Below are 25,321 nucleotides of genomic sequence, written 5' to 3' on the forward strand. Positions count from 1 at the left end.
AAAACACCTTTTGTGTATATGTATTTTTTGTTTAAGGCACTAAGATATATTTTGATGAGTTTGATTTAAATTGTAGGCTGATACGAGAAGGAAAATAAAATCTTAGACCTTGTTGTAAATGTGAATGATTGATTCGATTTTATTTTGTGTCCAAAACAAAACAAAACATGATCGTTTTGAGTTTACATAATTTCAGAACATAATTGCGTAGTAACTGGAGTAAATAATAATAAACCTGTGTGTTTTTGTAAACTACAAAAGATATTATCACTATGATTATTTTGAGTTAATGATAAGCATGATTGTTTTTGCAGGATTTTGGATTTCACATTCTATATGATATATTTTGAGTTGGTGAGTGTGGAAGATTTGTCAACAACCCTTGATCTCACAAGAACCAAATTGCCTTTGTGTGTTTGGATTATAGCTCTCTTGGAACCTTTGTTGATGTATTTTACCTATGCTTTTGCTTACCTTTTATGGTATTGGGGAATGCCTATCTTTGTTGTATGTTAAAACTTTGTGATCTTAGAATCCTTCTACCTTTGTACTTGTTTTCTCTTGTAGATGAATGAAAACAAGCATTTGCCCAAAAAAAAAAAAAAAAGATTGCTCGGAGAAGTAGAGGTGTTCCCCAATGTTTCAAAATCATTAAGAGTTAAAGACTACAAAAGGAAAGAACTAATACTGTATACTGTAAAAGATATGTGAAACTCTTAATTAAGTATAGATTCCCTATACAATATTAGTGAATAATTTTTATAAAATAAGGTTACCAGAACTGCCTGCATTGGATTTAAATACCGGAGAATTTGAGACATACATAGTTACATACACATGATAGTAGTAAGATCAAAAACAAATCTTAAGAGGTCAATAAGATTCGCTTATTTATTGAGTTTGACCCGACCCAATTAAGCCCGGCCCATTAAGCAGAGAAGAAGAAGAAAGAGAGAGGGTCAACAAAAAGTCACAGTCGAACAAGATACTGAGAAAGAAACGAAATTTCACCTGGCACTGTCCTCGCGTGTACTCTCACGCGCCGACGTAATACTCTGCCGTCGTCACCGACATTGTCTCTACGCCGTTGTCATTTGCTTATTACGGCCAAGATTCTTCACTAAGTAAGTCAAAATCGTGGAATCCTTTCTCTGTACCGAGCTCGCTTTAAACCCTAACCCTCTCGTCTCTGTACTTAGTAAGTTCTTCTAATTTCCGACGAAAGTCTTCTCCTTTTTGAGTCTCATCGTCATCTGAAAACGCTATTAGCTCTCTGGAAGAGAAAAAACAACGTTTTGTTAGAGTTTCTTTGTGCGATTGTGTTTTCTTAAGAGGAAAGGTTTCAACTTTCTTAGGATATTCAATTTCTGAGTCTTTTCTGCTACTTGTGGTTAGTCTTTGCTGCTAGGTAGATGTCTGTAGTCTTGGTTTGTTGTTGATTTGCTTTAGGTCTGTCTTTGCTTATTGTTGTAATGTTTTGAGTTCTGGCCACATTTATTTCCTTACTGAACGGCTCTTCACATCTTGTTTCTTCCGCATTTTGATAGGACGAGGCAAATGAGAAGTTACAACTTGTTTCACGAAAGCAATCCCACAATCAGTTTTAGTTTTGTTGGTGCAGAAACGATGGCACCTAATCTGCATATCAAGAAAGCATTTATGGCTATGAGGGCTATGGGAATAGAGGATGCGCGAGTGAAGCCGGTCTTGAAAAACCTTCTCGCCCTTTACGAGAAAAACTGGGAGTTAATTGCTGAAGACAATTACAGGGTTCTTGCTGATGCTATCTTCGATAGCCATGAAGATCAGGTATCTTTCTTTGTTCTCTCTTTGATCTACTGTTTTTTTTTTTGTAAATCTGTTGTAATCATTGTCTTTGTTATTACCTTGACATTCCATATTGATTTACTTATATAAAGGCTATTCAAGAAAGCGAAGAAAAGAAGGCAGACGAAGTTAAAGAGGATGAAGGCTGTGTATGTTTTTTCCAAACAATCTTCCATTTATTAGTTCAATGTTGCTTTATTATCCATGCTTCACTTTGTTGTTGATCCAATCTTTCAGGCCGCAGAAGTTGACAGAGGAAAGAAAAAGCTCCATGAAGTATGGCAAACTGAATATCTTTGCTGTGTTAGAGTAATGTGTCTTCATGTTCTTGTTTATTCAGTTTCTGTTGTGTAATATCAGTCTATCGAGGATGACGAAGATGTTATGGCTGAGTCTGATCGCCCTTTAAAGAGGCTGCGACGCAGAGGTGAAGGAGGCTCTGCTTTGGCAAGCCCTAGCTTGGGCAGTCCGACTTTAGAGGGACCTTCAATTAATGACGAAGAAAATGCTCCGATCCTATTGCCATATCATCCTGTACCAATTGAAAATGACCATGATGCTGGTGAGCTCATTCTTACAAAAGTCGAGCCCATTACAAATATGCCTCTCAGTTCTATTCCTGGTACTTTTTTGTAAATAGGAGTAACTAAATCTTATTTGCATTGCTCATTTTGTTGTTATGATTGTTGAAGCTACTTTCTCCAAAACTAATGTGTCTTGTACGTTTTCTGTAGATTCAGTAGATAGAGGGGACTCTTCCATGCTTGAGATAGACAAATCAAATGGACATGTGGAAGAGAAGGCTGGTGAAACAGTAAGTACTGCTGATGGTACTACCAATGACATTTCTCCTACAACTGTTGCGAGATTTAGTGATCACAAGCTAGCTGCAACCATAGAAGAACCTCCAGCACTTGAATTAGCTTCTTCTGCTTCAGGCGAGGTGAAGATTAATCTTAGTTTTGCTCCTGCAACTGGAGGATCAAATCCCCATTTACCTTCTATGGAGGAACTACGAAGAGCAATGGAGGAGAAGTGTCTCCGATCATACAAAATACTGGACCCCAACTTTTCTGTGCTTGGTTTTATGAACGACATCTGTAGCTGCTACCTGGACCTGGCAACAAACGGGAGAGATTCAGCTAACCAATTGCCAAAAAACTTGCCGTTTGTCACAACGAACATTGATGCATTGAAGAAATCTGCAGCAAGGATGGCTTATACTTCTCAGGCCAGTAATGATGTTGTTGAAATCTGCAGCAACGAACATATGCGTGATGCTGAAAACGGTGCAGTTGGTGATTCCATGGCTTTGGTAGTTGTTCCTGAATGCCAACTTTCTGCAGATGAGTGGAGATTGATAAGCAGCGTCGGGGACATCAGTCTAGGGAAAGAAACTGTTGAGATTCCCTGGGTGAATGAGGTCAACGACAAAGTTCCTCCAGTTTTCCATTACATAGCCCAAAGTCTTGTGTATCAAGATGCTGCAGTGAAGTTTTCGCTTGGGAATATCAGGGATGACCAATGCTGCTCCTCTTGCTGTGGAGATTGCTTGGCTCCGTCAATGGCATGCAGATGTGCAACTGCTTTTAATGGCTTTGCATACACAGTAGATGGCCTCCTACAGGAAGATTTTCTGGAACAGTGTATCTCTGAGGCCCGTGATCCGCGGAAACAAATGTTACTGTATTGCAAAGAATGTCCTTTAGAGAAAGCCAAAAAAGAAGTAATCCTGGAACCGTGCAAAGGGCATCTAAAGAGAAAGGCCATTAAAGAATGTTGGAGCAAGTGTGGCTGCATGAAGAATTGTGGCAACCGAGTTGTCCAACAGGGCATTCACAACAAGCTGCAGGTACATTCAACTTACCAACCTTTTTAGCCAAGTAGTCCAGGATTTGATAATCTAAACCCATCTCAGTTCTGATAGAATTGAAACTGATTATGATCATTTTAACTTGGACTTAACCAGTGGAGAGATTCTGATGCCTGAATTTTGTTTATGTTCCTTTTTTTTTTTTTTTTTGAATCAGGTGTTTTTCACGCCCAATGGGAGAGGCTGGGGACTCAGAACTCTAGAAAAACTGCCTAAAGGAGCATTTGTCTGTGAGCTTGCTGGAGAGATATTGACCATTCCAGAGTTGTTCCAACGCATCTCTGACAGGCCTACTTCTCCAGTAATATTGGATGCGTACTGGGGTTCTGAAGACATTTCAGGGGATGACAAAGCACTTTCTCTTGAAGGAACGCACTATGGAAATATTTCCAGGTTCATCAATCACAGGTAAAGGGACACTGAAAATGAGTTTGTTATAAAGTTTCATATGACTAGCCTAGATTTAGAACTCATTTGGGAAACTTATATAGTTGGTTTCACTCTCAATTCATTACTTCTAACTGTACTATGTCTATATGTGCAGATGCTTAGATGCAAATTTGATTGAGATCCCAGTTCATGCGGAGACTACTGATTCACACTACTATCATGTATGACACAGTTCCTTGTTTCATTTCTAATCATTTGCTTATAGAAGACTCATCTGTTATGTGGAAACAATAGACCGATTAGCTAATCTGTATTTTTTTCCAGCTTGCATTCTTCACAACAAGAGAGATCGATGCTATGGAGGAACTTACCTGGGTGTGTTAGAAGTTTCTCCACCCACTCTTAACAGATTTGTTTCTTTTAGAAATTTTCACTAGTTCGGGTTCAAGTCCTGTTTTCTTTGTGGTTCTGTTTGAGAAGTTTTGGACTTGACCTGCAGGATTATGGTGTCCCATTCAACCAAGATGTGTTTCCCACGAGTCCGTTCCATTGTCAATGTGGTAGCGACTTCTGCCGAGTCAGGAAGCAGATTAGCAGTGAGTAATCATCACACGATTTCTATTTGATAATCCTTTTCCTATATTTGACTGTTATCTCGGTTTTGAAACATGAGCCCTTCACTATTTTGCAACTAACACGCAATTTGTTGATGCTGCAGAAGGCAAGAATGTGAAGAAGCGAGCATGAGAGAGAGCTTTACATTGGTAGGTTTTGAAGATATGTGGTGGGCGCAAACTCCTTTTTGTTGTGAATGAATTGGCAAAAAAATTCCAATCGAAAAACGCTTTTTGTAAAAAATTCCGACAATGCATATAAGCAAAGTCGCGGTCCATAAAATAGGTAGGTAGCTATCAGGATGAAACTATAATCCTTAGAAACTGATTCACTTTTGTGATATCAAAAACTCGTGTGAATATCTTAATTTTGGTTCTAACGGCTATGGCTTTTGGTTATGACTTATATTGAAAGATCTCTCTATTTATATAAATCGTAGTATCGAAGTGAAGTCTTGAAAGTGATTTCACCTTAAGAAGAACTCCCATGAGAATCACTTGTGGAAGGCTTCTCTCTCTCTATATATATGAGGAATGATAATAGTACAAGATCAAAGCTTATTACATTGTATGATACTTTTGAGTGCTGTTGGATAATCCTATCATTGAGTTATGTACAGTTTTCTACGCTTAAACCGAAAGCTGTGCTTCAATGGCTTTACCTACCAAGTCTCGGTTATGAGGTCTCCAGAGAGAATCTTGATCGCCAGATGAAGAAATGGCCGGTTGAATTCCACTAGCGTTTAGCGGAAACAGCGTCTTGTAGTAGCCATCCATTATAGCCGAAATATCACAAGTAGCCGCAACACCAGGAATCTGTTTCAACAACAACAACAAACACATAATTTGAAACACACTCCCAGATGCAGAATTTATGTCTCAGAGAGAAGCCAGTAAGAAGAGGAACCTGGTAAATCTCGCGCAAATAGCCATAGAGATTTGGGTATTCAACAAGCTTCTTCTTGGTGCATTTGAATAGAATGTTGTAAACCGAATCAAAACGAATCAGAGTTGTGAACAGACATACATCAGCCAATGTCAACCTTTCTCCACACAAGTATCTATTACTACCCAAGTGATCCTCAATCTCATCTAAGGTACTAAAGAGTTCATTCACTGCTCCATCATACGCTTCTTGGCTCTGCGCAAACCCGCACCTTTCAAAAATCACCACACATGACACAACAAACAAAGCCATCAACTTTAGCAACAAACACACATTGCAGCATCAAGAACACAAGCTACGCAAAAACCGCATCAAATGTGAACAATTCAGTTGCTTTCTATAGCTTTTAATACTAAAGAGTTCATTTTACAGCTCCATCATACACTTCTTGGCTCTGCGCAAACCCACACCTTTCAAAAAATATCGCAAGCAAATTACCACACAACAAAGTCATCAACTTTAGCATCAAACACACATTGCAGCATTAAGAACACAAGCTATGAGCTAAACCCGCATCAAATTTGGAACAATTCACTCCATTCCTATAGCTTTTTTGATATCCCGCTTACTTGTAAACGCCATTGTAACATTCTATAAACATTGTAATGATGTTTTCCAATTTACCTGTAAACGCCATTGTTAACTTTAGGATACACAATCTGATTCCAACCTTGTATCATCTCTTTCAACTCTGGTGGCGAGAGATCCAAGTTATCATTTCGGGCCAATTTGTTTAAACCTGAATTGAAGAACTCGATAATATCATAGCTTTCGTTACAAACAACATCTTTCTTCCTTAAATCCCACAGCATTGGAACAGTACACCTCCCATCGTAACCTCCACTTCTAGATTTGTACACTTCCTTAAGATTCCGGCACCGGTTTGCTTTATCCAAACTCGGGATAAGTTTATCCTTATCCTTGATTGGGATATTATTATTCTTGAATTCCCATGATCCATCTTGACCAGGTGATGCGATTGAGACCGGAACGGCGTCGTTTAAACCCTTGAGAGCACGGACAATTAGGGTTCGGTGAGCCCAAGGGCAAGGAAGACCAACGTAGAGGTGGAGCTCGGAGGAAGCAGCGGAAGTGAATTGGGTCGGGTCGAGACGAAATTTTGAAGTGGGTCGGGTGTATGACCCGGATGAATCGGATGGAGCGAGTTGGGTCATCATGAGCTGCCACACGGTTGTCCAAGCTGTTCGAGCGGTGGAGATAAGTAGACCTGGAGGAAGAGATGGTCCCCATAGTAGCTTTGTGGCGGAGGTGAAGATGCTTGTGGTGGTGCTCGTGCTTGGTTTTGGTGATTGGTGCGACATTCTAGGGCTGAAATGGCGTGGCGAGAAGGACGGGAAGGTTAATTGTGGCGCGAAGCAATTGGCCATGGCTGAATTTTTTTCCTTCGGCGAGAGAAGAGAGACGAAAGACGTAAAACGATATGTTTTGTATCCATTTGAAAGCAGGCCCAACTACGTTTATTCTAGGCCCAAGTGGATATAAGTGTTTCACTAATTAAAATGTTTCCAAACATTTTAATTATAAAATTATAAAATAGAGTGGATATAGAGTATATAGAGTGTTTCACTAATTTATAAATCAATGTTATGAATTATAATAGTTTTTCAGTTCTGTGAAATAAAATAAATTTTAAAAATAACATAAATTCTCATCTCACAAAATTCAAAAATTTATTATTAAAAAATGGTGAAAGCAGCTGAGGGGCTCTTACCATTGAAAATGCTCTTAGTTTACATGTGTTCTCTAATTCTCAGACTCTTGTTCACTGGCCTCTTTTAATGATGAAGAATCTACTGTTGAGCTTAGGAGAATTTTCTACGACATTACTCTTCTCCGGCTCCGGTTTATCTTGCTATCTTTTAATTATGTTTCTCGATATCTTTTAGCAAATAGTGCATTGTCTTCTTTAAATTCATCCTCTTTTGGAGTGTAATGGTTACTTTTATCAAAATAACTTGTTTGCCCAAATTTGTTTATATGAAATTTGGTTTAGATTCAGATTGTTGAATTTAAGACTTGTTTTGTGCCCACCCCAAAACAAAAAAAAAAACAATTATGAGGTTTCCCTATCCAAAAATTGTGTATTGAGTGGTAATTAGAAACACTGTGGGGACATATGTTAATGTTAGATGACTGAATTGATTGCTTCATTAATAATAAAATGACAGCAATTATTTTACTTTGATTTTAACATTTCATCTGCAAAACATAAAAATTTTAAAAATACTTTTTATGAATACATTCTCATTTTTCAATTTTCAGAAAATCTTAACTGGTCCGATATCTTTTTCTTCCACATCAATTATATTTATTATGTCATCTATGGGTTTACCAATTCATCAACATCATATATATCATCAACGAAAAACACAACGAGTTAATAGTGTTGCAAGAAAAAATGAAGACTACAAAGCTAAGATAAATTAGGCTCATACAAATGTTGTTTTCTATGACAAGTATTTGTATTTGGATCAAAAGTTAAAGCCTATGAATAGAAATATCAAGATCTTGCAATTTTGTATGCAAGAAAACACGAAACAAAAAAAATCATCTTTTCAGATTGAGAATTTAATTTACTACAAAATATGAAAAGAAAAGGCTCCATATATAGACAATAATAGCAACGTCTATGTAATTAAAATCACCGTCGGCGAGACCAACCGTCGTCGAAATTCAGATGATAGCTCCGGAGATCATAACTACACTGAATATTATTATGATCACTCTTCCGAGACCACCTTAAGCGCGATTTAAGCCTCCAAACAAACTGCTTCACGAGAACACGTGGTTTTCCACAACATGAGAACGCAAACGCCACAATCGTTCTTTCCTCGGTGTTTCCTAGCGTTGCTGAAGCCGTCGTCGAGCTTCCGATTCGCTTTCCCCATCTCCGGAACTGAAGTCTCTTCAAACTTTGTTTGTTCATAGCTTTTAGAGTTAGTTTACTCTGTGTGTGTGAGATTTGTGAGAGTGAGAAAATGTGTAAGAAGTAACAAAGAAGCAAAGAATGTGAGGAACATTTAAAGAGCTAAATTTGATAGAAAGTGAGAGATAGAGAGGGAGGCTATGGGATTTGCAACGTGTGGATTTATCATTCGTGGACTAAAAGTGTATAGTCAAAGAATAGTCGAAAGAGCATCACTCACCACCATATATCCATTTTTTTTGTTTGCCTAATATACAAATATGAAAAAGCTAAGTAATTAAACATTATAAAAGTAATTCAATCTATTTCATCTATTACCACTTTAGTGAACTACCTCGTGACGTATTTGCACATAAACTTCTATGTTTTAGTGGCTAAATGAAATCATTAATAGGCAAATCATGGTGTTTTAGCAAGATTTTAAACGACCCTTTTAACAAAAAAAAAAGATGGGTTTAAACGACCAACATAATGACATGAGTTAGTAGATAAATCATCAGTAGATTAACATATTTCAATACAAAAAGAAATATAGTAGAGTGATTCATGATTCATATGCCAAAGAATTATCCAAAGTGCGTCATTCATCACCATATATCCACTTCTTTTTTGTTTGTCTAATACACTAGTATGAAAAAGTTAATATTATAAAAAACAATTCAATCTATTTCATCATCTATTACCACTTAAATAAACTACCTCGTGACATATTTGCACATTAACTCTATGTTGTAGTGGCTAAATGAAATCATCTATAGGCAAAATCATGGCGTACATCTAGCAAGTTTATAAACGACCTACAAAAGGTTTTAAAAGAGCTACACTATGACATGACTTAAGATAGGACATCAATACATTACCAAATGGTTAATACAAAATATAGTAAAATGATACGTTTCATAGTTCATATGTCAAATTAACACTCCCATTTATTGAGATTTAGTCTTTATAATGAATGAATATAAATTTCTAATGAATGAATATAAATTTTCAAGATATGTTTGAAAATTTAGTTAGTGTCAGCTCCACATCACAAGCCTAATTTATGGGTCATAAACCCGTCCCAACTTTGGGTGGAGAATCAAATACAACTTTTATTAGAACCAATAAACCAACGGTGAAGCAAAAATCTCAACGACTAAATTAATCCCACTATTGGCGAAAAAATAATAAGAATTCCACTTTTGAAACCCCTTTATCAAAAAGCATTATCTGATGCAAACTCATTTTTTTCATCAGTTTTTTTTGTCTGAAATTCTTCGGAAACATTCGGTTAAAGTGAGATATGAGTGTCTACCAGTCTACACCGTCCATGGCATAAACGACGACGTTTTAGGATAGATCATGACATGGATTGATACAAAGCATATACCAAAATGACAAGATTATGCCTAAAAGGAAGACCCCACGCGTAATTGCTTTCTTGTTACATGACGTAAAAGTAAAGATACATGAGTCAAAACGACAACGATGTATAACAATTATAAACAAAGAGAATTCAATTTTAAACAACCAAAATAAAGCTAAGGAAATATCTCGAACTAGAAATCAATTCATTTCTGGATCTTTCTGTTACTCATCCATCATACCATTTATTGTATCTTTATCATCTAATCGCAAACGCAAGAAAACAGAGTTTTCATAAGATATTTTGACAAAACATCTGCATCAATGTGATCTTACCTTGAAGAAACTGATCTTCTTGTATTGATCAATGACCATTAGTTTTTCTAGTGGCATATGCAGATATGGAATACGTACAAGCACCAAACTCTTTCCGCGAGCTCACCTACGTGTATGAACACAATGCCATCTAAGTTAATGAAAAGATATCTCAAGGGAACTTGTAAAACTCAAGGAAAGTACTATGTAGTTGTGTAACTTACAGTCATTGTGCTCGTTTAGATCTTTATCGCAGCTGCAAAATCTGCAGAAGAGAAGGAAACAGGTAGATATATGGATGTCGATTTCTAACTGTTTGGGTTCAAGAACAATGTGAAACTGATCTTTAGAGAGAAACTTGACCTTGTTGTTGAGTGGTCTAGTTTCAACTGTTTCTCTATTCCGCCAAAATACAGACCAAACAGCGGTGACCTGTGATACCATGGTTCAAGATCTTTAACAAAATGTTACTTTAACCAGGACCAGAATACAAAATCTATGTTGTGGCATCAGACCTATAATTAGATCCAATGTTAAGATGATGAACTATAGAGTTGAAATTACCATGATGGAATTGCAGCTGCGGTAAGGGCAGAAGGCAATTTCCAGAGCTGATGAAAACGACTCTCAAGTATTTCTGTTAGATACTCTAGAATCTCTTCAACCTATATAAGAACAAACCAAGAAAGTTAGAAACCTGATTTACATATAGCAAGAAAACTAAAACTTTCAATAAATGATTCTAATTGAAAAAGTGACCTTAGAATTCAAAGCAATCTCGTTCTGTTTTAAGCATTTAGATCTTTGAAGAAGAAGCTTGCATAACTCCTCGTATTCTTCTGACACAGTGACAGATTTGTAGGAAACTGACATGATACCTTCGATTAAATGGGTCCATCTGCTTGTTACACATCCTAGTAACAATAGCTCCTGCCCTTAAACAATATCACCACAAGTGTTCAAGTAAGAGTGACCACCATTTCTTACAAACCAAAAGAGTCCAATATGAATATACCTAGTTCAAGAATCAGATCAACTTACAATCTTTTCGATGAATATATCGTCATCATTCTTATCTGAAACACGCAACCTTCTCAACATTTCTACCCACTGAGCTTTTGGTGCAGAAAATATCAAGCTGGCTCCTGATACTAATCTTAACGTTCTCTTACTAAGAAAATAAGATATCGCTTTCGACTGCCAGATATTCCATCTTAAAAGCTCAATAGGCTGTTGTCCCAAACTAAGCAAAAAAAGGAATCAAATTAAGCTCATCAACAAGTACACCAAGATTATTGCAATACTTAGAAAGCCAAACATACCCCAAGAAAGTTGCATCATTGTCTTCTCTATGTAGGGACTCTTTAGGCTCTATGTGCTTAGAAAGGATCTTCAAACCAGTTTCAAGTGCTGATACACAGGACACAACAGATTGCCTCTTACAGAGTTTCCCATCAATTATCTCTCTAATACCGTCACCTGATTCCACCGCAGCAACTAGAATAGCTTGGAGTTGTTTATCCTTCAATGTCGAGTTATTCATCAAATGCTCTAAGACAAACTCTCTCCCCTTTGAAAGATTATCTGATGATAAATTCTCCAAACCCTGAATTTTTTTTTCCAAACAAACAATTCTTCCAATTTAAAATCCACCTTGAGTTTCACTAATGATAATCAAAAGACATAAAAACACAACCTTTGGGAACAAAGGGTTAGATTTCATCTCTGATATAGCTTCGTCAAGCTCTCTCATAGATTCCCCAAACGTATCTGAACTATTTATGCTTCTTAAAACCTAAAAGCAGAATTCTAAGATTAACAAAAACGAAAGCAATGAAGCAAATTTAACGGAAGAGTGAGAAAAAAAAGAGCCAACATTTTCGAAGAAGAGACCCCATTGAAGAGCTTTCTTGCAATTTTCAGCATCCCAATGAGCAGGAACACCAGAAGATTGAAACCCAGATGCAAGTATAAGCAAATCCACAAACCCTTTCAATAGCTTTATGAAATCTTCCTTGGAAATTTCTGGGTAATTCCAAACCATTTCTTCTTATTTTTTGATTCGATTCGAACGATACAAACCCTAATTCATAAAAGCACAAGGGAATTGACTGATTGGTGTGAGGCATGATCGTGAATCAGTGATAAGCTTCTGTCTTTGGGTTCTTTCCCGCGCGTTCGTTGCCCTAGAAGAATTTGGTATTCTGAATAATAAGGTTTTGGTTTTCTAACTAAGAACTTTGTGACGTTTTTGTGTACTGGGAACTACACGATGTTTAGCCATTCTAAAAATAAGATGTTCAGGCTCAGAGTCTGTGAACCGAACCGGACCGGAACCGTCCATAAAGAATTTGACAACAACAAAAAAAAAAAGAGAGACGAAAATACGGATAATTTTTTTTTAATTACAACAACAACTTTCTTATTATATTTTTGACATCACATGTGACGAAAATGGCTTGTTTGTTTAAATTTTTTAATAAGACCAAACATAATTGGACAACCAATTATAAAAGTGACAAAACACGATTAATTTTTAAATTTTTTATTTACAAAAACAACTATTTTCTTATTAAATTTTATTTTTGACATCATATGTGACGAAATGGCTTATCTGTTTGTTTTTCAATTAAATCCAAAATTGGTAACACTTTGGTTTTATTTGTTTTGTCAACTGAATTTATGAATTTGATTAATCGTATGTTTTCGGACTTCGGAGTAGTTAACATGACATCTATCTAATAAATCCATTGTTAATCAAATGATTTCTAATTAATATATAATGAAAATCTTTGAAGCAAATAAGATCATGTATTTATATTCATCCCTACACTAACCAGAAAGCCAATCCCGTCGCTCACACATGGATAAAGGACAGACAAAGTCAAGAGACCCGTCAATTATTATGAACGAAAGTTAATATTTATTCTAAATTTGTCAAGAAGAGTTGTAATTAACGAAATGGTCCTAAATATGTATAAATGACAAATAATTTTCAGTACTTACATTAAAAAAAAAAATTGGAATTGAAGTATTGAAAAAGCAATTCATGGTTGCCGATTGTGTGGATCCAGACTGATCAAGAACTGTATGAGTTGTGAATGCAATCACTTGGATTTGGTACAAGATACATATATCTTAAAGTCGCACCATATATGTAATGTTAAACAAATCAAAATATATTAGAACGTGGGAAATGTTCTTAAGGATGTAATGTAAACGAATGAGGACTAGGTTAACAATACACATGAGTTCAGCCATTCACATATAAAATAATGTTAATGTTTACAAACAAAATTCGGTCAATAATTTAAGAACTTGCAAGACATATCTATATATACATGATTAATATTTGTTCAAATCTGTAATCTCTTCGTCTTAATCTGTTACCAACAAAAAAAATGATTTCTGTTAGACAAATTCTAATAATTATTATTTCGATCCGAGATACTCATATATATTACAATTTGAAATAAAGTATATACAAAATGGAACATAGATCAAAGATTGTAAACTTTGATTTTGCATACCATATATTATTTATTTATTTTTTCCAAATATTTATTATTATTATCTCACAAGAGCGAATGTGTAAGTATTAACTGTAGATAGCTCTACCAAGTTTTAAAAGTTTCAAAAGATAATTACTAATTGATTCATGATAAATCTTACGATTTTTAGTCTTTTGAGACTAATTATTCTTATATCGAGAATCGAAGAATATGAATGATATCAAAAGCTGAAAATTGTGTTTTAGAGAAGAAAATATATTTAAACATGTAGAGAAAGTTGGCTAGTCCAAATGTGTATCCATTATTTTTAGAAGGTCTATGCAATCTAAAAGATTTTGATTTCTGAAAAAAATGATGATTTATGTGGAAACACATAATATAATTGATTTCCTTATCTATGTCATTAAAATATATTTATTTTCCTCTAATGTATCCAAAAAAAAATCTACAGTTGAACACGTTTTAGCTGAAACGAAGTATGACCAACCAAAATCGCCAAGAGAGAGCAGTCATTCATCGCGACCTCCAAACCCTCTTTATACATGTTGAAGCGATGGAATCCATACATACTGATCTTCCAGAAAGTCGAATAGTTTCATAGGTCTTCTCAAAAGAGATGATTTTAACAAAATAATTGTAATAGTTGTGTGAAAATGACTTCTAACAATCATTATTCAAATGACATTAGGAATTAGTTGTGTTAACCCTAGAAATTCTACAAGTTTTTTAGGCCCAAAGACTAATCATACGAAGCTTTGTATTTGTGTATACACTCGAAAATATTCTAAATTTAAAGTGCGGCTAAGTGGATAAGAAGACGACTCGAATCCAAGACTCTGTACTGGAGAATTACCACAGGACCAAGGTAATTAACTTGATTAATCGATTTACACTAATCCATCAACCTTTTAACATCTTTTTGGTTGTACATACACATACATATACATAGATATGTATATAGTTATACTTATTTATATCTTTTTTTAATAGAATTGATCATATCCGGAGTATAAATTAGCTAAGAATACATTTATTCAGACAGCCAACACAGCTGATTATATTAAATAGCATGAGCTGGAATGGATGTTTCTCAACTTATTTCTCCAAGTTGCCTATTTCACATCAAGACATGGTGCCCACTTTCCTCCAACTCTAGATTTATTGTATATCTATGTGAAAATGTGCTGTCGTTCACATTCATCCCCAAAGTATTTTAATGTATATTGTATTTGATCACATGAACATGACAAAATTTATCTGTAAATGTCTTATAATAATTGAACTAAAAATGTTATATTTTTAATCTTTTTGTTTGTTTCTATTGGATAAAATGCAAATAATTATTTGGTAGCTATAGACAAAACTAACGTCGTGCAACAAAAGTTAAAACCATCTTTAACAAAAGAAAAAAATTGATGACAAGATATGTATAACAATATCAATGTCTAATGACATTCTATCTTTAAATGTAAGAAACAAAACTAGTATTTTGGAGAAAATATTTTAAACCTTACTTTGTGTTTTTGTTGACATTTCACAAATTATTTAAGGTGATTTGTTAATTAACAATATCAAAAAAATCTTCCTAAAAAAAATTAACCCATACATGTGATGCTATAGTTAGTAGTACTAGAACTAAACCCATCCAGTAGTAAATCTAATAAACTTCATTTTTTTTTGTATTTTGTTGACTTGCACTTCGACATACTCTATATAAACACAACCATATTAGAGATCAGATCCCAACACCACTAATAAACTCAACATGGCTAGATCCTTGTTGCTCTCGCTAACCCTCACATTCCTCTTCGCCGGAATTGTCTCAGCTCGTGACTGGAACATCCTGAGCCAGCTCAAAGGAACCACAACCACCACGAAGACTAGCCAAACCGGCGTCACATCTTTGAAAGCTCCCAACCTAAACGGATACTGTGAGAGCTGGAGAGTCAACGTGGAGCTTAACAACATAAGGGACTTTAAGGTGGTTCCACAGGAATGTGTATGGTTCGTCCAAAAGTACATGACCTCATCTCAATACGAAGATGACGTGGAGAGAGCCGTCGATGAAGCCATCCTCTACCTCGGAAAAACTTGTTGCGAGAAGAAGACATGCGATGGCATGGATGCTTGGATCTTTGACATTGATGACACTCTTCTCTCAACCATTCCTTACCACAAGAGCAACGGTTGTTTCGGGTAAATAAACTAAACTTAACCATATACATTAGCCTTGATTCGGTTTTTGGTTTGATTTATGGATATTAAAGATCCGAATTATATTTGAACAAAAAAAAATGATTATGTCACATAAAAAAAAATTGGCTTGAATTTTGGTTTAGATGGGTTTAAATGTCTACCTCTAATCATTTCATTTGTTTTCTGGTTAGCTTTAATTCGGTTTAGAATGAAACCGGGATTGACATGTTACATTGATTTGAAACAGTGGTGAGCAACTGAACACGACCAAGTTCGAGGAATGGCAAAATTCGGGCAAGGCACCAGCGGTTCCACACATGGTGAAGTTGTACCATGAGATCAGAGAGAGAGGTTTCAAGATCTTTTTGATCTCTTCTCGTAAAGAGTATCTCAGATCTGCCACCGTCGAAAATCTTATTGAAGCCGGTTACCACAGCTGGTCTAACCTCCTTCTGAGGTTCGAATCATATTTAATAACCGCATTAAACCGAAATTTAAATTCTAATTTCACCAAATCAAAAAGTAAAACTAGAACACTTCAGATAAATTTTGTCGTTCTGTTGACTTCATTTATTCTCTAAACACAAAGAACTATAGACCATAATCGAAATAAAAACCCTAAAAACCAAATTTATCTATTTAAAACAAACATTAGCTATTTGAGTTTCTTTTAGGTAAGTTATTTAAGGTTTTGGAGACTTTAAGATGTTTTCAGCATTTATGGTTGTGTCATTAATTTGTTTAGTTTAGTAAAGAAAGAAAAGATAGTAATTAAAGAGTTGGTTGTGAAATCATATTTAAAACATTAATAGGTATTTATGTCTAATTTGGGGACAAAATAGTGGAATTCTTTATCATATCTAGCTAGTTCTTATCGAGTTTGAACTCGGGTTATGATTATGTTACATGCATTGGTCCATATAAATCTATGAGCAATCAATATAATTCGAGCATTTTGGTATAACATAATGAGCCAAGTATAACAAAAGTATCAAACCTATGCAGGGGAGAAGATGATGAAAAGAAGAGTGTGAGCCAATACAAAGCAGATTTGAGGACATGGCTTACAAGTCTTGGGTACAGAGTTTGGGGAGTGATGGGTGCACAATGGAACAGCTTCTCTGGTTGTCCAGTTCCCAAGAGAACCTTCAAGCTCCCTAACTCCATCTACTATGTCGCCTGATTAAATCTTATTTACTAACAAAACAATAAGATCAGAGTTTCATTCTGATTCTTGAGTCTTTTTTTTCTCTCTCCCTCTTTTCATTTCTGGTTTATATAACCAATTCAAATGCTTATGATCCATGCATGAACCATGATCATCTTTGTGTTTTTTTTTCCTTCTGTATTACCATTTTGGGCCTTTGTGAAATTGATTTTGGGCTTTTGTTATATAATCTCCTCTTTCTCTTTCTCTACCTGATTGGATTCAAGAACATAGCCAGATTTGGTAAAGTTTATAAGATACAAAATATTAAGTAAGACTAAAGTAGAAATACATAATAACTTGAAAGCTACTCTAAGTTATACAAATTCTAAAGAACTCAAAAGAATAACAAACAGTAGAAGTTGGAAGCTCAAGCAATTAAATTATATAAAAACACTAACTACACTGAGCTGTCTCCTTCTTCCACCAAATCTTGTTGCTGTCTCTTGAAGCTTTCTTATGACACAAACCTTAGACCCAATTTCACTCACAGTTTGGTACAACCTCAGTTTTCTTCACAACAAATTCAAACATCTTACCCTTATATTACCTCTTTATCTCTTCAATCATCAAAACACATAGTCACATACATTTCTCTACCCCACCTTCTGCTCTGCTTCCGAGAGCTCAGTGTACCTCGCCATGGAACCAAACACCATGGCCAGCTTCGACGATGAGGTAAGAGAAAACAAAACCGAAACTTGTTTCCTAGGTTTTGTTCTTTACCAAATTCTTTCATTTGGATTCACATTAAAATCTCAACGTAATGTACATTTCGTGGATGCAGCATCGTCATTCCTCATTCTCGGCTAAGATTTGCAAAGTCTGTGGCGATGAGGTCAAAGACGATGACAATGGTCAGACTTTTGTGGCGTGTCACGTGTGCGTTTACCCGGTTTGCAAACCTTGCTATGAATATGAGCGTAGCAACGGTAACAAATGTTGCCCTCAATGCAACACTCTTTACAAACGCCACAAAGGTAGATTAACTTAAACCCTGTTTTCCTCTCAAAACTATATCTAGCTTGACTCTCATACTGGTGAATTGTTTTGCTTGAAGGCTCTCCAAAAATCGCCGGAGATGAAGAAAACAATGGTCCTGATGATTCAGATGATGAGTTGAATATCAAATATCGCCAGGATGGTTCCTCCATTCACCAGAATTTTGCCTATGGATCGGTACTATTTGACTTTGATTCATGTTTTTTCTTTATAGTCTCTCTTTCCCATTTGGATCAAATTCTGAGTATTTTCTCGGTAATGCAGGAAAATGGAGACTACAACAGTAAGCAGCAATGGCGTCCAAATGGTCGAGCCTTTTCTTCCACCGGAAGTGGTATAAATAGAAAATATGTGTGAAATATGTAAATACCTATAGATGTGCAAACGCAAAATTTGAGACCTGTTTCTGTATGATTTGATTTGAAGTGTTGGGGAAAGACTTTGAAGCTGAGAGAGATGGCTACACAGATGCGGAGTGGAAAGAACGTGTAGATAAATGGAAAGCGAGGCAAGAGAAGAGAGGTTTAGTGACTAAAGGAGAACAAACAAACGAAGACAAAGAAGATGATGAAGAAGAATACCTGTAATAAACAAAAATCTGTTTTTCCTTTTATCTCAAGTATTAAAGACTTGAAGCGTAAGTAACTGAGTTCTTGTTGTTTACAGAGATGCTGAAGCAAGACAACCTCTCTGGAGAAAAGTCCCAATCTCTTCGAGCAAAATCAGTCCTTACCGCATCGTGATCGTTCTTCGCCTTGTGATCTTAGTTTTCTTCTTCCGTTTCCGTATCTTGACACCAGCCAAAGACGCATACCCTCTCTGGCTTATCTCAGTCATCTGCGAGATCTGGTTCGCTCTCTCTTGGATCCTTGATCAGTTCCCGAAATGGTTTCCGATTAACCGAGAAACCTACCTTGACCGTCTCTCTATGAGATTTGAACGGGATGGGGAAAAGAACAAGCTTGCACCGGTTGATGTGTTTGTCAGTACAGTGGATCCGCTCAAGGAACCTCCCATAATCACAGCCAACACAATTCTTTCGATCTTAGCCGTTGATTACCCAGTGAATAAGGTGAGCTGCTATGTGTCTGATGACGGTGCATCAATGCTCCTGTTCGATACATTGTCCGAAACTTCCGAGTTTGCAAGGAGATGGGTTCCGTTTTGCAAGAAGTACAATGTTGAGCCAAGAGCTCCAGAGTTTTACTTCTCAGAGAAGATTGATTACCTAAAGGATAAAGTCCAAACTACATTCGTCAAAGATCGCAGAGCAATGAAGGTCAGTGAAGAAAGATCTCTTACTTTTAAACCACAGAACATATCTTCTTTACTTACTTGTCAGTGTTTTGCAGAGAGAATATGAAGAATTCAAAGTGAGGATCAATGCTTTAGTAGCTAAAGCTCAAAAGAAGCCTGAAGAAGGTTGGGTTATGCAAGATGGTACACCATGGCCTGGGAATAACACTCGTGATCATCCCGGGATGATTCAGGTCACCACGAAAACCTCAAATCCCAACGGTTACGATATACCATCAAAGGTTCCACCTTTGGATCTAACCAACTACTTTGATTCAACTTTTTCAGGTGTATCTCGGCAAAGAAGGAGCATTCGACATTGATGGTAACGAATTGCCACGTCTCGTGTATGTATCAAGAGAGAAGCGTCCTGGTTACGCACACCACAAGAAAGCTGGAGCCATGAATGCAATGGTAAGCAAAGCAAAGCAAATCAAACAGTCAAAAGCTCACTAAGAAACCAAATCTAACTTGTTTTCGGGTGATGTCGCAGGTTCGAGTCTCTGCAGTACTCACTAATGCTCCATTCATGCTTAATCTCGACTGTGACCATTACATCAACAACAGTAAAGCCATAAGAGAATCAATGTGCTTTCTAATGGATCCACAGCTTGGTAAAAAGCTCTGTTATGTCCAATTCCCACAAAGATTCGACGGAATCGATCTTAACGATCGATACGCCAACAGAAACATCGTCTTCTTCGATGTAAGTCTTCATTAGCAAAACCCCCGAATTCAAAATTCAAAACCCTTAAATCTGATTTTTGTTTATAACAGATAAACATGAGAGGCTTAGATGGAATCCAAGGACCAGTCTATGTAGGAACAGGATGTGTATTCAATAGACCAGCATTATACGGATACGAACCTCCGGTATCGGAAAAACGAAAGAAAATGACATGTGATTGTTGGCCGTCGTGGATCTGCTGTTGTTGCGGCGGAGGTAACCGTAATCACAAATCAGATTCGTCAAAGAAGAAATCAGGAATCAAGAGCTTGTTCTCGAAACTAAAGAAGAAGACTAAGAAGAAGAGTGATGATAAAACGATGAGCAGCTATAGTAGAAAACGATCATCGACGGAGGCGATTTTTGATTTGGAAGATATTGAGGAAGGGCTTGAAGGATATGATGAGCTTGAGAAATCTTCGTTAATGTCGCAGAAGAATTTTGAGAAGAGATTTGGAATGTCTCCTGTGTTTATTGCGTCGACGTTGATGGAGAACGGAGGATTGCCGGAGGCGACGAACACGAGCTCGTTGATCAAAGAAGCTATTCATGTTATTAGCTGTGGTTATGAAGAGAAGACTGAATGGGGCAAAGAGGTAAATAATCATATTTATACTTTATAGTGTGGAATTCCTAATATTGCAGAATTGCTAAGAGTAAGACAATTAACAAAATAACTTTCAAGTAATACAAAAATATTTTGAAATAATAATAAAAACTAATTTTCAAAACATTAGTTTAAAAAAAACAAAAATAAAATAAACTTCTATTATAATTTCTAAAGATTAAAATAAAATCAAAAACTTTTTCCTTTGTCAACCACATATTACTCGAAAATTTATTTTATTTTTAGTTTACATTTTTAAATATTTATCCGTAACTCGCGAATTTAAATGACTGAATTCATCAACTAAATTGAATTTTACTAGTTATAATTGTTTTGTAGAATATATAGATTGACTAAATAAAAAGTTTGATTTACTAGTTATTTTGATTTTACAATTTGCAATATATGTTTAATCAATCCTTTTTTTCTTTTGCAAATATAAATTAGAAAGATAACCAAAAAGCTGTTATCTAATACTAATATTGATTTGAGTATGGATTTTAGTGCTTGACTCTTGATTTTTGAACTATGTTTCATTGTTGTGTTTCAGATTGGATGGATTTATGGATCAGTAACAGAAGATATCCTCACTGGATTTAGAATGCATTGTAGAGGTTGGAAATCAGTTTACTGTATGCCTAAAAGACCAGCTTTCAAAGGATCAGCTCCGATCAATTTATCTGATCGGTTGCACCAAGTTCTTAGATGGGCTCTTGGTTCCGTCGAAATCTTCTTTAGTCGTCATTGTCCTTTGTGGTATGCTTGGGGAGGCAAGCTTAAGATTCTAGAACGTCTTGCTTACATCAACACAATTGTTTATCCTTTCACTTCTATTCCTCTACTTGCCTATTGTACTATTCCGGCCGTTTGTCTTCTCACCGGCAAGTTCATCATTCCTACGGTAAGTGCTCATGATCTATGTATACTTTAAACTCCTAATGGTTTTTACACTTTAACCATAATTCATGAAAAAATAATTATTTTACCCAAACGTTTATAAGAGACTTCTTTTGCGACTATATTTTAGAAACCAGTTCCATCAATCCTACGGCTAGTTTTTTTTAACCCTTAAACTCCTAAAAGTTTGCACTCTTACCCCTAAAGTTTATATCCTAAATTCCAAATATTTAACTCTTTTACCCCTTAGTTATATAAAAATTCACTGTTACCCTAAATGTATTTGTCACAAAATCGAAGAAATGATTATACTTTTTTTTTTGACAATTAGAAATGATTATACTTTATTAACACCCTTTTGCTCTCTTTTGATTCAGATCAACAATTTCGCAAGCATATGGTTCTTAGCTCTGTTCCTATCAATCATTGCAACGGCTATCTTAGAACTCCGGTGGAGTGGTGTAAGCATCAATGACCTCTGGCGTAACGAGCAATTCTGGGTGATTGGCGGTGTCTCAGCTCATCTCTTCGCTGTCTTTCAAGGTCTTCTTAAAGTTCTCTTTGGTGTTGACACTAACTTCACCGTCACGTCAAAAGGAGCCAGTGACGAAGCCGATGAGTTTGGAGATCTTTACCTCTTTAAATGGACAACCCTTCTCATCCCTCCGACAACTCTCATTATTCTCAACATGGTCGGTGTTGTTGCCGGAGTTTCTGACGCTATTAACAATGGATATGGTTCTTGGGGACCGCTTTTTGGGAAACTGTTTTTCGCGTTTTGGGTCATTGTTCATCTTTATCCTTTCCTCAAAGGTTTGATGGGTAGACAAAACCGAACACCGACGATTGTTGTTCTTTGGTCTATCCTTCTCGCTTCGATCTTCTCTTTGGTTTGGGTTCGGATTGATCCGTTCTTGCCGAAACAGACTGGTCCGTTACTGAAGCAATGTGGCGTCGACTGTTAAATGAGGAACCGCATTTTCGTTTTGGACCGCTATTTTGAGCCATTTTGCTTGGCCTATTTTTCCGATTTGGGTGTTCTTTGTTGGATTATATGGATTTGTAAGGAGGAAAAAAAATACAAAACTTTGATTCACTTGTGAAATAAAGTAGACAAATTTCTGTAAAATACAAACAAATAGAATGAATATTACTAAATCAAATCACACACAAAACACAACGATTTTGTTATCAACCACACACACACAAACAAACAGAGTGATAAAAATAATTTCACAAAGGCAATGTAGTAACCAAACATGTGTGGAATTCTTTCTCTGTTGTGGAATTGGAGTTCTAAGAACTTCGACTGTACTTGTTCGTTGCCATTGAGTGACTGTTCCAGTAACCACCAACTGTTCCAATTATCGGTGATTCAGGGCTTCTACTTGGCGATTTCCTTGGCGAATTCGTAGCTGAGAACTGCTTTATCTCCTCTGCAGTTAACGCGCCCAATATAGGTCTTTCATCATGGCATTGAACCAGTTTCGAGTATTTCTTCTTCTCGGACATTGTGGTTTCAACACTGCTACAACCGCTGGTCGTGGTTTGTGATGTGGATAACCAAGTTGAAAGACTAGCATCAACAGCTATTTCTTGAGTTCTCTGTTTCTCAGTTTCATCTCTTGATTTCCGGTTCAAGCTGAATGTTGATGATAAATCATCAACCTGAGACTCCAAGCTGAAGGAAGCAATTATCACATTCTCCTTCCGAGGCTGTGTTTGAGTTGTTGTTCTTCCTTTGGCTTTCACAGCTTTCCATTGGGAAAGATTCTCAATCGGGTTCAGTACTGCATTGACATATCCACTTCTGTCTCTAACACTCACACTACCCTTTTCTTCAACCCTCTCTATATCCATAACATTATCCGCAATCTCCTCCGTATAAACTACTTTATCCCAGTTGTGCAGCTTGTCCTCATAATTGTCATCATTATAATAGTCATCATCTAGCAGCCCACAATCATCATCATCAGTATCCTCAAGATCGCTATCGTCACAATCCGTTACATCCTCCTCTTCATCATCACTCTCTCTGCAATTCTGATATCTATGGTTAGAAGGATAAGACCCTGACGAGTTAGAAGTAACATCGCTCCCTTCAGACGAACATCGAGCCTGCCTCGACTTCACCTCTTCTTTCTTCTCTTCAAAGAGCTCAACAGATTCATCTACTGCAATGTGTTCATATGTTTTAACATTGGTGTCAAAAGTTACTCTCTTACGATTTGGACTTGGACTCGGACTCTGTTTCTCCTCAACCTTGTCACTGCAGTTTAAAGAAAAGAATCAAATAAGTCAAATCTGTTGAGCTAAAACACAAAACATGAATCTAAGTAGAAAGAACAAAACCACAACACTTACCAGATATCAGTGATCGGAGTTACAGAAACTGTAGGGACTTTCTCAACAACGTTCACATGATTATCCTTTGGAGACACCTCCGAGATTTTAGGGACTTCCATAACAGTTGAATCTTTTGCATACTTTGGGACTTCTTCAACAGTAGGAACCCTAAGATTCAAAAGAACATCCTTTGCAGCTTCCTCAGAGATTCTCTACATAAAACGAAACAAAATTACTTCAGATAAAGCAAAACCCAACAAAAAATTGAAGCTGAAATTAGCTTAATTGCAGCAAATCAACACTAAGAAGAAGAACTTACGTTTAAACGTGGCTGAAAAGATTCTCTGCGTCTCTGACGGCGACGATTCTTCCGACGACCGAAGCAACCAAGTAAGCAACCCATTCTCTTCTACAATTCAAAGAGCTAACAACGAGAGAGATTGAAGGTAATAGATTCCTTCGAGAGCTTATAAATCGAAGATTAAAGAGTCAACATTGCAAAGAGATGATTTTTAACTGGACTTAGAGAGAAGAAGAAGAAGTGTTGTACTCATGGATTTGGGGGTTTAGGGTTTCCTTTTTTATTTGTCTCTTCAGATTTCCTTTTTTATTTGTCTCTTTAGATTTCCTTTTTTCTCTTTCTAATTTCAGGTTATAATTTATTAATTTTGGCGGAGTAAAAGTAGATGACCGTTACAAGTCTGATTTATTAGACTGTGAAATTGGACCGTTGTTATGTGGGCCATGGCTTTTATTAAAAAAAGAAGAGAAGGTATATTATTTAAATTGGAGATAATGGGCCGTTTTAAACCCAATTATTATTGGTCCACTAAAGTTTTTATATCCTCTAACTTCGACGAGCTTGATATAGTTTTGGACCTTTTGGTGTGAACGGTCACATTCAACTAAATTAAAAAGTCCAACAAACAAAATCTGGTCATGAAAAGCTTGGTGTGATGTTTCTAATAAGTAAATTTACTGAGGTTAATTGGTTGGTTTAACTTAAATGTAATCCAAACTCCTCTCCCTTTAGAGATTTTCAGTTGGGAATGAAAACCTTTAAAGCTTGCACCCTAAAATGACATTAATGGTTATAGATATAGTTTGTTTTCATGTTTCTTTTTTTTTTATATTTTCCTTTAGTTTTTTCTAGGGTTGGGACTAAATAATCGGACTCGGATCCGAGATCCGATTTGAAAAGCTGGATACCCAATTGGGATGGATCCGCTTCCGGATCCTGAATTTTTAGATTCAGATGAATATTTTTTTTTA

General features: G+C 36.2%; 7 protein-coding genes across 28 annotated transcripts; 3 read left to right on the plus strand and 4 right to left on the minus strand.

The window, feature by feature from the left end:
• Positions 1-789: 789 nt before the first annotated feature.
• Positions 790-5,140, plus strand: SUVR2 (SET-domain containing protein lysine methyltransferase family protein). Of its 17 annotated transcripts, none has more exons than NM_001203540.1 (11): positions 790-1,124; positions 1,608-1,809; positions 1,920-1,976; positions 2,065-2,103; positions 2,188-2,389; positions 2,562-3,679; positions 3,858-4,108; positions 4,245-4,311; positions 4,415-4,465; positions 4,590-4,686; positions 4,809-5,109. In NM_001203540.1, the coding sequence occupies exons 2-11, from the start codon at positions 1,627-1,629 to the stop codon at positions 4,835-4,837; spliced, it is 2,094 nt and encodes a 697-aa protein (NP_001190469.1). In that variant the 5' UTR covers positions 790-1,124; positions 1,608-1,626; the 3' UTR covers positions 4,838-5,109. The 17 variants fall into 17 exon arrangements, with proteins under 17 accessions (NP_001190469.1, NP_001331762.1, NP_001331768.1 ...); NM_001344524.1 differs by having other exon boundaries at positions 946-1,198; positions 1,548-1,809; positions 2,188-2,449; positions 4,809-5,140; NM_001344513.1 differs by having other exon boundaries at positions 946-1,198; positions 1,548-1,809; positions 4,809-5,140.
• On the minus strand, positions 5,114-7,109 carry AT5G44000 (Glutathione S-transferase family protein). Its single transcript, NM_123767.3, has 3 exons — positions 6,275-7,109; positions 5,612-5,861; positions 5,114-5,520 (listed from the first exon to the last, which is right to left on the minus strand). The coding sequence occupies exons 1-3, from the start codon at positions 7,036-7,038 to the stop codon at positions 5,335-5,337; spliced, it is 1,200 nt and encodes a 399-aa protein (NP_568632.1). The 5' UTR covers positions 7,039-7,109; the 3' UTR covers positions 5,114-5,334.
• An 837-nt stretch (positions 7,110-7,946) lies between these two features.
• Positions 7,947-8,897, minus strand: AT5G44005 (uncharacterized protein). Its single transcript, NM_203152.2, has one exon. The coding sequence runs from the start codon at positions 8,595-8,597 to the stop codon at positions 8,313-8,315; it is 285 nt and encodes a 94-aa protein (NP_974881.1). The 5' UTR covers positions 8,598-8,897; the 3' UTR covers positions 7,947-8,312.
• Positions 8,898-9,499: 602 nt separating this feature from the next.
• Positions 9,500-12,430, minus strand: AT5G44010 (fanconi anemia group F protein (FANCF); the record flags this gene model as incomplete). Of its 4 annotated transcripts, none has more annotated exons than NM_001344527.1 (9): positions 9,500-10,386; positions 10,484-10,524; positions 10,623-10,691; positions 10,824-10,924; positions 11,019-11,189; positions 11,301-11,502; positions 11,582-11,865; positions 11,956-12,054; positions 12,136-12,430. In NM_001344527.1, the coding sequence occupies 9 exons, from the start codon at positions 12,301-12,303 to the stop codon at positions 10,328-10,330; spliced, it is 1,194 nt and encodes a 397-aa protein (NP_001330019.1). In that variant the 3' UTR covers positions 9,500-10,327. The 4 variants fall into 4 exon arrangements, with proteins under 4 accessions (NP_001330019.1, NP_001330021.1, NP_001330020.1 ...); NM_123768.2 differs by having other exon boundaries at positions 10,069-10,386; positions 11,956-12,046; positions 12,248-12,303; NM_001344525.1 differs by having other exon boundaries at positions 10,484-10,691.
• Positions 12,431-15,306: 2,876 nt separating this feature from the next.
• On the plus strand, positions 15,307-17,510 carry AT5G44020 (HAD superfamily, subfamily IIIB acid phosphatase). The gene is made up of 3 exons (NM_123769.4): positions 15,307-15,967; positions 16,215-16,424; positions 16,973-17,510. The coding sequence occupies exons 1-3, from the start codon at positions 15,537-15,539 to the stop codon at positions 17,148-17,150; spliced, it is 819 nt and encodes a 272-aa protein (NP_199215.1). The 5' UTR covers positions 15,307-15,536; the 3' UTR covers positions 17,151-17,510.
• On the plus strand, positions 17,494-22,827 carry CESA4 (cellulose synthase A4; the record flags this gene model as incomplete). 3 transcript variants are annotated; one of them, NM_123770.4, is made up of 12 exons in its annotated part: positions 17,494-17,852; positions 17,962-18,154; positions 18,235-18,353; positions 18,441-18,510; positions 18,603-18,759; positions 18,843-19,455; positions 19,529-19,666; positions 19,761-19,886; positions 19,966-20,178; positions 20,250-20,795; positions 21,357-21,707; positions 22,081-22,827. In NM_123770.4, exons 1-12 carry the CDS (start codon positions 17,817-17,819, stop codon positions 22,666-22,668), a joined length of 3,150 nt encoding a protein of 1,049 aa, NP_199216.2. In that variant the 5' UTR covers positions 17,494-17,816. The 3 variants fall into 3 exon arrangements, with proteins under 3 accessions (NP_199216.2, NP_001332727.1, NP_001332726.1); NM_001344528.1 differs by having other exon boundaries at positions 18,235-18,510; positions 22,081-22,668; NM_001344529.1 differs by lacking the exons at positions 17,494-17,852; positions 17,962-18,154; positions 18,235-18,353; positions 18,441-18,510; positions 18,603-18,759 and having other exon boundaries at positions 18,791-19,455; positions 22,081-22,668.
• On the minus strand, positions 22,763-24,710 carry AT5G44040 (eisosome SEG2-like protein). The gene is made up of 3 exons (NM_123771.5): positions 24,369-24,710; positions 24,068-24,261; positions 22,763-23,972 (listed from the first exon to the last, which is right to left on the minus strand). The coding sequence occupies exons 1-3, from the start codon at positions 24,450-24,452 to the stop codon at positions 23,000-23,002; spliced, it is 1,251 nt and encodes a 416-aa protein (NP_199217.1). The 5' UTR covers positions 24,453-24,710; the 3' UTR covers positions 22,763-22,999.
• Between the last annotated feature and the right edge of the window lie 611 nt (positions 24,711-25,321).

The sequence above is a fragment of the Arabidopsis thaliana genome, chromosome 5, assembly GCF_000001735.4.
Source record: "Arabidopsis thaliana chromosome 5, partial sequence".
Lineage (NCBI taxonomy): Eukaryota > Viridiplantae > Streptophyta > Magnoliopsida > Brassicales > Brassicaceae > Arabidopsis > Arabidopsis thaliana.

What these genes read in the sequence shown, in the direction of transcription:
- AT5G44005 (NM_203152.2), bottom strand. Translation starts at nt 8,597, where the DNA reads ATGAACAAACAAAGTTTGAAGAGACTTCAGTTCCGGAGATGGGGAAAG.
- AT5G44000 (NM_123767.3), bottom strand. Translation starts at nt 7,038, where the DNA reads ATGGCCAATTGCTTCGCGCCACAATTAACCTTCCCGTCCTTCTCGCCA. An exon ending in GTTAACAATGGCGTTTACAG is followed by an intron (nt 5,862 to 6,274) that starts GTAAATTGGAAA and finishes GATTTTTGAAAG; the next exon opens with GTGCGGGTTTGCGCAGAGCC. An exon ending in ATTTGCGCGAGATTTACCAG is followed by an intron (nt 5,521 to 5,611) that starts GTTCCTCTTCTT and finishes TTGTTGAAACAG; the next exon opens with ATTCCTGGTGTTGCGGCTAC.
- AT5G44020 (NM_123769.4), top strand. Translation starts at nt 15,537, where the DNA reads ATGGCTAGATCCTTGTTGCTCTCGCTAACCCTCACATTCCTCTTCGCC. An exon ending in AAGAGCAACGGTTGTTTCGG is followed by an intron (nt 15,968 to 16,214) that starts GTAAATAAACTA and finishes GATTTGAAACAG; the next exon opens with TGGTGAGCAACTGAACACGA. An exon ending in TGGTCTAACCTCCTTCTGAG is followed by an intron (nt 16,425 to 16,972) that starts GTTCGAATCATA and finishes AAACCTATGCAG; the next exon opens with GGGAGAAGATGATGAAAAGA.
- SUVR2 (NM_001344524.1), top strand. Translation starts at nt 1,558, where the DNA reads ATGAGAAGTTACAACTTGTTTCACGAAAGCAATCCCACAATCAGTTTT. An exon ending in TCGATAGCCATGAAGATCAG is followed by an intron (nt 1,810 to 1,919) that starts GTATCTTTCTTT and finishes ACTTATATAAAG; the next exon opens with GCTATTCAAGAAAGCGAAGA. An exon ending in CTGATTCACACTACTATCAT is followed by an intron (nt 4,312 to 4,414) that starts GTATGACACAGT and finishes ATTTTTTTCCAG; the next exon opens with CTTGCATTCTTCACAACAAG.
- AT5G44040 (NM_123771.5), bottom strand. Translation starts at nt 24,452, where the DNA reads ATGGGTTGCTTACTTGGTTGCTTCGGTCGTCGGAAGAATCGTCGCCGT. An exon ending in CTTTTCAGCCACGTTTAAAC is followed by an intron (nt 24,262 to 24,368) that starts GTAAGTTCTTCT and finishes CGTTTTATGTAG; the next exon opens with AGAATCTCTGAGGAAGCTGC. An exon ending in ACTCCGATCACTGATATCTG is followed by an intron (nt 23,973 to 24,067) that starts GTAAGTGTTGTG and finishes TTTAAACTGCAG; the next exon opens with TGACAAGGTTGAGGAGAAAC.